Below are 11,555 nucleotides of genomic sequence, written 5' to 3'. Positions count from 1 at the left end.
CTTATAAACTAAGAAGCTCTGACAGACCCGTTATCTGCAATAACTAAATCAGAGAACAACAGAACGGCCGGTAATGTGTAGGAATTCTAACATTTACCAACAGTGGACCTATGATCCCAGTCAGTCGGACAACACATCAAGAATTATGAAGGGTCTCTTCCCTGTGTTATAAAATGTGTTTATAGTTTTTCTTTGCATTGTGTGTGTGAGAGAGAGAAAAATTGTGTGTGTGTTAGGTTGACCTCCTGGTCCGTTCTTTGGAGAAGTGTCTTCTACCTCTTTGTCTTGGTGCTGGTCTCATGGTCTCTCGGTGTCTGCACTGACGTAGATGTCCACAATCCTCTCCTCAGCTTCACTTCTGTCAAACTTGACCTTCTTGGTTACATCTGGCTTGTCATGAACGGCATCAGACATCTCCAACAATGCATTGTGTTTTCTGACTATATACTATACAGCAATGTCTACTCAGGTTCTGAACCTATCACTGCCCCTGTGTCTGATTTGTGTCCATTTCTGAGACGTTTTTGATATGTTGTCCCCAGTAGAAAGGGAAATGTTAAAAGAGGAAGATAAAGTAACATGGTGGTTGAGGTTGGGACATGTTATTTTCCTTTAAACATATTCATCTGATTCCTGAGTAGGTAGTGTAGACTTACCAGACCTGGGATGAAATACTGTATGAAAATATGAGAATAGCTTGCCAAGGAGAACTTCCAAATGGACAAATTCGAGGTAAAAAGGAGTTGGAGCAGTCAACAACAAGACAGATTGATTTCTTATTGCTCACTTTAATACATTGTACAGGATGCGAACAGGTGACTGACATTTCAACATAAAGCTGACATCTTCCTCAGAGTGACCTGACCATTGCACATAAATACTATTTATAGCCTTGCGGCCCATTGAGACACAACAATGTAAAATAATTCTAATGATAATATGTTCCAAGGTAAACTGCAAATTATAGCACAAAATAATAAGATAAACAGTGTGTCTTGTTAATCAATAGGCCATTTCAAAATTTACATTTGGGTGTCTGTGAATTCGGAGACTACGAGACCTAATAAATGAATCCAGTGTCTAAGGAGTACTACCAGAATGCCTCTCTATATGAAATTATTTAAAATACTTCTGTTGCTACAGAAAAGCCCCAGTACCCACCTGGCTCTGAAGGCAGGCTAAAGCAAACGATCAAAGCTTTTGAACGATTTCAAGTTGTATTTGAACCCAGGTCTCACACTTATCTGATGTGCACCTATCAGGAGTCGACTGTACTGACTTAACAACCTCATACTGGTCCTTTCTATCTGTTCTAATGCAGCTGTTTACTTTTAGTGTTGTTGTGTCTCAATCATTGTCTGTGTCTGATGTGTCCATCATTTAACTACTGAAGACAGGAAGCTACTAATGCATCCCAGGAAGTACTGTAAATGGGATGGGAATGGGAATTTGATTTATATGTTCAGAATGAAAAAAACATAAATTAGTAGGGATGGAGACAGAGGGAGAGTCAGAGAGAGTCATAGAGAGAGATAGAAAAGGGGAGATGGTGGATGGGTAGTTGTTACGGTGAGTTATTGTTACACAACTCACAAATCCAGATACGTTTTTGTGCACAATTTAAATCATTCCATGTCTTTTCAGGCTGGTCTTGTCCATTTTGTAATTCAACACAGTCCTCCCCCGGAAAGGTTGAAACACTTCGTCCATTATTAGGCTGGTCGATTATCCAGTAACTATGTTAACAACACAGAGAACCAGACAGTCACACTGTCAGTAAAACATCATCCTAAATAAAATACATAATACCTGTGTTTCTTCAGCTTTAAAGCCACACGCTGTCAGATTTGGGCCACCAACAGAAAGTAAAGAACGTGTTTAAATATATATATATATATACATAGTGTCAAAAAAATTACTTTTTAGTTTCTTGAAGAAAATAATGCTTGGTTTCTATGATTCATCTATAGAGCTCATTGAATGACATCTATGAAGGGAAACATGTGTTTTTATGAAGATGATCAGAAGCAATATCATTTGTTTTCAAAGTCTCCATATAACAACTGGTCAAATCTCTCACCTTGTTATCAGTGGTGTGCCATCTACCCATTTCCAGGACCCCTCAGTCTCATTGTCAGTCAGACCGATCCAGGCTCTCTTGTTGAAGGCAAAGATAAATCTCTGTTGTTGAGAAAGATAAATGAATACTGATCAAAAGATGTTTATCATGTCTCTCTCTCTCTCTATGTATTTATCTCTCTCCCCCACTCTCTCACCTGTTTCTTTATGCTGTTTACGATCACCAGGTCTGCTCCTCTCTCCACACAGTCCTGTCTGCTCTCACTCCAGGTTTTAAACTCAGAAGAGACGAAGTACCAACAGGATTCAAACTTGTTCCAGCCTTCAGAACAGGTTAGTTAAAACATTCATTGGCATCTCATTATTCCTCACTCATTAATGAAAGAATATTTTTTTTTAAATGTTAGTACGCGTTCAGGGCCGTAACCAGGGATTGAATTTTAGTGAGGTCGTAAAACAGCGGGATTAATTGTTTTGAAACTTCCCAAAAAGTACTGCATTTCTATGTAATAAAAAAACTTTCAAATGCTATTTGGAGCACAGCAAAACAATCAAAAATGACTTCAGCCTTTATCACCTTGGCTGCTGTAGGTTCATTCACCTCAGTTGATCTACAAACACACAGCCTAATAGCTATACAACAGTAATGTTATACGAGAAATGAGACTACGAGAACATGAATATGAGAAATGAGTCACACTGAGTCACACTGTTCAGTCAGTTGTATTGTTGAAATGCGTAATTCATCATCTCTTTACATAGATATGGCTTTTCTCAACTGACATAGCGTTCACATTTGAATTCCATGCATGACTAATCAAGCTCCGCACAAACAGATGATCATGTTATCACATTCACATGAATGATTTGAATATTACTAAGGATTCTGTATTAATATCAGTGATGTTGTGGTTTGAAAAATATGTGTAATAGGTAAACTATAAACTCCGTGGTGATCGAGATAAGAAGAACAACCAGTGATATAAAGGAAATGTAGGACTATTTTACACCTGCATTGTTAGCATTTTGAGTGCATTTAAATGTAGGCCTACGGGGAAGATAGGCCATGTGAATATGTTCATATTTAAAGACATCTTCTTTTCTTTTAGTTCCTAACTTCTTTGATACAGATTTAGTCAGGGGACCCCAACCCTAAGTTTTGGAACCACTGTATTAACCTCTCTCCGCCTTGCTTCCTCTCTCTCTCTGTTTCCTCTGCTTCCTCCTGCATGCATTGCAACCTTCATCAGCCTCAACACTGAGCGCCACATCACTATCTGTCTCAGTAGACTAATCTTTGTAAAGCAAGTTATTATGAGAGCTTAGTAGCCTATTTGGTGATACTGCTGAGGTGGGCTCCTTTTAACGTTACCATCTTACTTCATCCTTCTAGCTGGCTAAGTAATACTAGCCAGAGCCCTTCAACATTACTTATACTACCCAGAGCACTTATACATTACTTATACTACCCAGAGCCCTTCAACATTACTTATACTACCCAGAGCACTTCAACATTACGTATACTACCCAGAGCCCTTATGCATTACTTACAATACCCAGAGCCCTTCAACATTACCTATACTACCCAGAGCCCTCCAACATTACTTATACTACCCAGAGCACTTATACATTACTTATACTACCCAGAGCCCTTCAACATTACTTATACTAACCAGAGCACTTCAACATTATGTACCCTACCCAGAGCCATTATACATTACTCACACTACCCAGAGCCCTTCAACATTACTTATACTACCCAGAGCCCTTCAACATTACTTATACTACCCAGAGCCCTTCAACATTACTTATACTACCCAGAGCCCTTCAACATTACTTATACTACCCAGAGCCCGTCAACATTACTTATAGTACCCAGAGCACTTATACATTACTTATACTACCCAGAGCCCTTCAACATTATTTATACTACCCAGAGCCCTTCAACATGACTTATACTACCCAGAGCACTTATACATTACTTATACTACCCAGAGCCCTTATACATTACCTATACTACCAAGAGTCCTTCACCATTAATCATACTACCCAGAGCCGGTCAACATTACTTATACTACCCAGAGCCCTTCAACATGACTTGTACTACCCAGAGCCCTTCAACATGACTTATACTACCCAGAGCACTTATACATTACTTATACTACCCAGAGACCTTCAACATGACTTATACTACCCAGAGCCCTTCAACATTACTTATACTACCCAGAGCCCTTCAACATTACTTATACTACCCAGAGCCCTTATACATTACCTATACTACCAAGAGTCCTTCACCATTACTTATACTACCCAGAGCCCTTCAACATTACTTATACTACCCCGAGCCAATCAACATGACTTATACTACCCCGAGCCCTTCAACATTACTTATACTACCCAGAGCACTTAAACATTACTTATACTAGCCAGAGCCCTTCAACATTAATTATACTACCCAGAGCACTTCAACATTACTTATACTACCCAGAGCCCTTATGCATTACTTACAATACCCAGAGCCCTTCAACATTACCTATGTTACCCAGAGCCATTCAACATTACTTATACTACCCAGAGCACTTATACATTACTTATACTACCCAGAGCCCTTCAACATTACTTATACTACCCAGAGCACTTCAACATTATTTATCCTACCCAGAGCCCTTATACATTGCTCACACTACCCAGAGCCATTCAACATGACTTATACTACCCGGAGCCCTTCAACATTACTTATACTACCCAGAGCCCGTCAACATGACTTATACTACCCGGAGCCCTTCAACATGACTTATACTACCCAGAGCCCTTCAACATGACTTATACTACCCAGAGCCCTTCAACATTACTTATACTACCCAGAGCACTTATACATTACTTATACTACCCAGAGCCCTTCAACATTACTTATACTACCCAGAGCCCTTCAACATGACTTATACTACCCATAGCACTTATACATTACTTATACTACCCAGAGCCCTTCAACATTACTTATACTACCCAGAGCACTTATACATTACTTATACTACCCAGAGCCCTTCAACATTATTTATACTACCCAGATCCATTCAACATGACTTATACTACCCAGAGCCCTTCAACATTACTTATACTACCCAGAGCACTTCAACATGACTTAAACTACCCAGAGCACTTATACATGACTTATACTACCCAGAGCCCTTATACATTACCTATACTACCAAGAGTCCTTCACCATTAATTATACTACCCAGAGCCGGTCAACATTACTTATACTACCCAGAGCCCTTCAACATTACTTATACTACCCAGAGCACTTCAACATTATTTATACTACCCCGAGCCCTTATACATTACTTACACTACCCAGAGCCCTTCAACATTACTTATACTACCCGAGCCCTTCAACATTACTTATACTACCCAGAGCCCTTCAACATGACTTATACTACCCAGAGCACTTATACATTACTTACACTACCCAGAGCACTTATACATTACTTATACTACCCAGAGCCCTTCAACATTACTTATACTACCCAGAGCCCGTCAACATGACTTATACTACCCAGAGCCCTTAAACGTTACTTATACTACCCAGAGCAATTCAACATGACTTATACTACCCAGAGCACTTATACATTACTTATACTACCCAGAGCCCTTCAACATTACTTATACTACCCAGAGCACTTATACATGACTTATACTACCCAGAGCCCTTATACATTATCTATACTACCAAGAGTCCTTCAGCATTAATCATACTACCCAGAGCCGGTCAACATTACTTATACTACCCAGAGCCCTTCAACATGACTTGTACTACCCAGAGCCCTTCAACATGACTTGTACTACCCAGAGCCCTTCAACATGACTTATACTACCCAGAGCACTTATACATTACTTATACTACCCAGAGCCCTTCAACATGACTTATACTACCCAGAGCACTTATACATTACTTATACTACCCCGAGCCCTTCAACATTACTGCAATAAAAGTCCCTGCTTCATAATCTTACAGACATGATGACAGATTACTACTAATGTATTGCTTATTTATTTCAAATGAGTGGAAGTTCTGCTATTCGTTCACATGGTGTTATAGCAATGAGTTTGTGACGTATTTACTGTAAGACTAACGCATTGATGTTATGGATACCTGTGTGATTGTGACTCTGTCTGTTACTGTGTTTGTGGAGGGTAATCGGAAAAACATGACTGACTGACATATCAATAAGCGACTATTTAATAGTTTTGTACTCATTCTCAGAGATTCAACTTGTATTTGTTTGGGGATGTCTGTAGACACGAAAGGAGATGCTGGTCGGTTTTAAAATGTACTTTTGTCTGGCATCTCGGAAACACAGTCAGCAGCGTCTCTAGTGTCTACATGAGCGGACTAGAGCTGGGGTAGGTCGTTTCACGTCTCAGGCCCTCGGCCAGTGCTGTGAGAGGGAGGAGTTAGCCGTTTGAGATAGTGGTGAAAGTGCTGCTTAAAAGGCAAATCCAGGATGCAAATCCGTTGGAAAACTAAACAAACAAACCACTTGTCTTGATTCCACTCGTTTGCAAAGAGAAGCGATTAGAACTCAGTCAGATCAAGAATCTATTTGATTCATGTTTCTCATTAGAAACAGTTACTGAGGTCAGCACCTCAATGTCCTCATGTTGCTACGGCCCTGTGCGTATTGAACATGTACAATTAATATTATGATCGAGTGTTAGGTAAACTCACCCGGATTAGAAAACGTTCCCATAAGATCATCTTTCTCCCTCTGTTGCTGGTCTGTCTCTTCAGTCAGACAGTCTGCTAAAAGAGGACAGAATATATTGGATGTGGTTTGCCAGTCATTTTTAACATATCTAACATAGGAGGAACTTAGTTAAACAGAACAAAATTCATCAGAATTTTGGATCTTGTCGTCAAAGTCTGATATAACATGATGATTTAACAATAATCCACTCACATTCTAGTCGCAGGGAGATGTTGAGAGCGACTTGTAGAACACACAGCATCCCAAAGCTTACAGCAACCATCCCGTAGAGTCTTCTCCCTGAACCGTCAGGTGCTGGGGAGATACACACTGGTGTGAAAACACACGGACACACAGCAGAGTGCAGTTTCATCATGATCAGCTACAAGAGGATCGTTTCTCACAGCTGTCTTGTGGTATTTTATGTATTTTATTAGGATCCCCTTTAGCTGTTGCGATAGCAGCAGCTACTCTTCCCTGGGGTCCTCAGGAATTGACTGTATCAGTATGACATGTCGGAGCCTCTGAATACACTGAAAACATACATGCCTATGCAAATTTAAATGTAGGGTAAAATCATTGTAAAAAAATATACTTTTCCACTGGGACTTTTCTGTTTTTTAGTCATGTGTTTGTTCGTCTTTGTCGTGTGTGTGTGTGTGTGTGTGTGTGTGTGAGTGTGTGTGTGTGTGTGTGCGTGCGTGCGTGGGTCAGTGGTGTAGAGCAGGTCTGAGCAAGGCCCCCCACACCCAACCTGGCAGGGGTGCCTTTTCATTTGCCATGGGAAAGAGAGAAAATGTTGCTGTTCGGGAGCACATTTCCTGCTATTCTACACATTTTGCCAATGAGGCTGAGAGAAATGTAACAGTTTTAACGCTAATTTCCTTTTAATAAAAAACATAATAAGCCAGGATTATGACATGTTCATTTACTATCTGTGGGGTGAGGGGGTGGCCCCAAACTTGTGTGTTTGTGTGATAGAGTTTTCTGTGTTCTTACCTGAGGGATGTGTCTCAGTCGTCACTCTCCTCATTGCTCCATTCTTGTTTTCAACAACCTCTTTGTTGACGTAGGCATCCATCTTAACTAACTGTTTGATAACCTTTCTAACTGACTTGTAATGGTAATATCTACTGTATGACTCTAACTGTACTGACAAGTAGTTTAGTAGTAGCTCTGATGTGTGACTTCACCTGGTACCTCTCTGAGCTCTGATTCTGGTCCACTGCAGTTGATATAATGTTGAGTATCCAAACACCTTCAAGCAGGAACATAGACCTGACAGGATCATCTAACAGAGTGATAGAACATGACAGCTGCAGGACATCAAATAGTGACAAGTACAACCTTTCAGCCAATCACTTTGTGAGAAATGTTGGTTGTTTCCGCAGCCTTCAAACGGAGGGCACGTTATGGCTCAAACTCTTTATCGCACTGATGACCAATTAGGGGCATTTATTTTGTAACAACGCTGTCTCTGTGCGAAATCAGTGTGAAGAGATATTATGAAGTTTCTGTGGAAAATGTCTTCAGAGGATTTAAAGGGAACTTCACTTGTGTATTGTGTGTGTGCGTGTGGCCTGCGTGTGTCTGCATGCATCTTGTACAGTATGTGTGTCCTGTCTGTACAGTTCTGCCCTCTGTCTGTGACCAACTGGAGGAGACACTGTTTTAACTATCTAATCACATTCAATCAGAAAGCTGGTAGACCTTGATTAATGACATTGTACCTTTATTTATTCATCTGTGCCTTTGTGATTATTATTATTAAAGAGATAAACGTATGCTAATAATTGGACATGAAAAGATCTACAAGTGGTTTTCAGACACAAGGTTCACGTTTATTCTTCACATATTTTATTTCCACTTAACAATAGCATAATGGTTTATGTCAGTTATGTCAGTTGTAAATATGTCAGTTGTCATGTTCCAATTGTTGATCTCATGACCATGTATTAGGTAAACAGATGTGAGAACTTTCAATTAAGATCACTTCTTTATATATTTGGATTTATTTTATTTAACCTTTATTTAACTAGGAAAGTCAGCTAAGAACAAAATCAAATTTGCAATGACTGCCTACCAAAAGGCAAATGCCTTGTGCGGGGACGTGGGCCTGGTAATAAAATAAATACAATATAAATATAGGACAAAACACACATCACAACAAGAGAGACACAACACAATGTAAAGAGAGACCTAAGACAATAACATAGCAAGGCAGCAACACATGACAACACAGCATGGTAGCAACACAACATAACAACACCATTGTTGCAACACGACGTGGTAGCAGCACAAAATATAGTACAGACATTATTGGGCACATCAACAGCACTAAGGTCAAGAAGGTAGAGACAACAATACATCACACAAATCAGCAACAACTGTCAGTAAGAGTGTCCATGGTTGAGTCTTTGAATGAAGAGATTAAGATAAAACTGTCCAGTTTGAGTGTTTTTTGCAGCGAACTGAAAAGAGGAGCGACCCAGGGATGTGTGTGCTTTGGGGACCTTTAACAGAATGTGACTGGCAGAACGGGTGTTGTATGTGGAGGATGAGGGCTGCAGTAGATATCTCAGATAGGGGGGAGTTAGGCCTAAGAGGGTTTTTGTAAATAAGCATCAATCAGTGGGTCTTGCGACGGGTATACAGGGATGACCAGTTTACAGAGGAGTATAGAGTGCAGTGATGTGTCCAATAAGGAGCATTGGTGGCAAATCTGATGGCTGAATGGTAAAGAACGTCTAGCCACTCGAGAGCACCCTTACCTGCCAATCTATAAATTATGTCTCCGTAATCTAGCATGGGTAGGATGGTCATCTGAATCAGTGTTAGTTTGGCAGCTGGGGTGAAAGAGGAGCAATTTCGATAGTGGAAACCAAGTCTAGATTTAACTTTAGCCTGCAGCTTTGATATGTGCTGAGAGAAGGACAGTGCACCGTCTAGCAATACTCCCAAGTACTTGTAAGCACTCCCATGCTCGAAACCCTCACCTGTGGGACAAGGGACATTCCTCTTACCAAACCACATGACCTTTGTTTTAGAGTTGTTCAGAAAAAGGTTAAGGGTAGAAAATGCCTGTTGGACACTAAGAAAGCTTTGTTGCACAAAATCCGGGTTAGGGGCCAGCTGGGTATACGACTGTATCGTCTGCATATAAATGAATGAGAAAGCTTCCTACTGCCTGAACTATTGTTGTTGATGTAAATTGAGAAGAACGTGGGGCCTAGGATTGAGCCTTGGGTTACTTCTTGGTGACAGGCTGTGGCTGAGACAGCAAATGTTCTAACTTTAAACACTGCACTCTTTGAGAGGAGTAGTTAGCAAACCGGGCCAAAGACCCCTCAGAGACACCGATACTCCTTAGCCGGCCGACAAGAATGGAATGGTCTACCGTATCAAAAGCTTTGGCCAAGTCAATATAAATAGCAGCACAACATTGTTTAAAATCAAGGGGAATGGTGACATCATTGAGGACAGTTAGGATCCGTTTTATCTCCCCTTTAAATAAAGGATGTTCCGTGGCTGCCTTCCAAGCAATGGGAACCTCCCCAGAGAGGAGAGAGGTTAAAAAGCCTGGATAAAGGCTTGGTGACGATAGGGGCAGCAACCTTAAAGAAGAAAGGGTCTAAACCATCTGACCCAGATGTTTTTTGGGGGTGAAGTTTAAAAAGTGCCTTTAGCACCTTGGACTCGGTGACTGCCTGCAGGGAGAAACTTTGTAGCGGGGCAGTGGAAAAATAGGGAGAAGCATCGTGGATAGTCGCATTAGAAGGGGTGGGAGATGAGGAAATGTTGGACGGACAAGGAGGTATGGCTGAGTCAAATAGGAATCCTGACTTAATGAAGTGGTGATTAAAGAGCTCAGCCATGTTCTTCTTGTCAGTAACATCCACATCATCAACATTAAGGGACATGGGCAGCTGTGAGGAGGAGGGTTTATTCGCTACTTTTTTAACTGTTTCTTGGGGTTAGACCCACAGAGAGAGAGCTGCTCCTTAAAGTAACTAACTTTGGCCTTCCGGATAGCCTGAGTGCACTTATTTCTCATTTGCTTGAACGAGAGCCAGTCAGCTTGAGTATGCGTGTGCCAAGCCTTTCGTCAAATGCAATTCTTGAGGTGTCGTAACTACGCACAATCATGGTCGATCCTGTGGATTAACCTGTTTTTAATTCTCATTTTCTTTATGGGGGCGTGTTTGTTAACAATACCACAGAAAATATTAAAAAAGATGGTTCAAGGTCCAAGGTTCACTTCTCTCCCACTGTCGCTTTTCTTTCTCCTCAGTAACTAGTGACTGATCTGTAGCTGGTCTCTCTCTTCATTCAGAGTGTTGTAGCTTGTCTGTAACTGGTCTGTCTCTTTCTAAAACTGGCCTCTGTCTTCAGTCAGGGTTTTGTAACTGGTCTGTATTTGGTCTCTTTCTGCAGGTGAGTTGGTCTTGTAAACTAAGAAGACTCTTTCTGCAGATGAGTTTGTCTTAAAACTAAGAAATCAAATCATCAAATTTTATTTGTCACATACACATGGTTAGCCGATGTTAATGCGAGTGTAGCGAAATGCTTGTGCTTCTAGTTCCGACAATGCAGTAATAACCAACAAGTAATCTAGCTAACAATTCCAAAACTACTACCTTATACACACAAGTGTAAGGGGATAAAGAATATGTACATAAAGATATATGAATGAGTGATGGTACAGAGCGGCATAGGCAAGATACAGTA

The 11,555-nt window shown here is 40.6% G+C and overlaps 1 protein-coding gene across 2 annotated transcripts; it reads right to left on the bottom strand.

The window, feature by feature from the left end:
• Window positions 1–776: 776 nt before the first annotated feature.
• Window positions 777–8,175, bottom strand: LOC110533151 (C-type lectin domain family 4 member E-like). Of its 2 annotated transcripts, none has more exons than XM_036933409.1 (6): window positions 7,827–8,175; window positions 7,041–7,142; window positions 6,809–6,883; window positions 2,277–2,401; window positions 2,081–2,181; window positions 777–1,736 (listed from the first exon to the last, which is right to left on the bottom strand). In XM_036933409.1, exons 1-6 carry the CDS (start codon window positions 7,906–7,908, stop codon window positions 1,565–1,567), a joined length of 657 nt encoding a protein of 218 aa, XP_036789304.1. In that variant the 5' UTR covers window positions 7,909–8,175; the 3' UTR covers window positions 777–1,564. The 2 variants fall into 2 exon arrangements, with proteins under 2 accessions (XP_036789304.1, XP_036789305.1); XM_036933410.1 differs by having other exon boundaries at window positions 6,809–6,880.
• Window positions 8,176–11,555: the final 3,380 nt, after the last annotated feature.

The sequence above is a fragment of the Oncorhynchus mykiss genome, chromosome 10 (assembly GCF_013265735.2).
Source record: "Oncorhynchus mykiss isolate Arlee chromosome 10, USDA_OmykA_1.1, whole genome shotgun sequence".
NCBI lineage: Eukaryota > Metazoa > Chordata > Actinopteri > Salmoniformes > Salmonidae > Oncorhynchus > Oncorhynchus mykiss.
The sequence above is the reverse complement of the archived record's forward strand: the minus strand, read 5'-3'. Positions and strand labels throughout refer to the sequence as shown.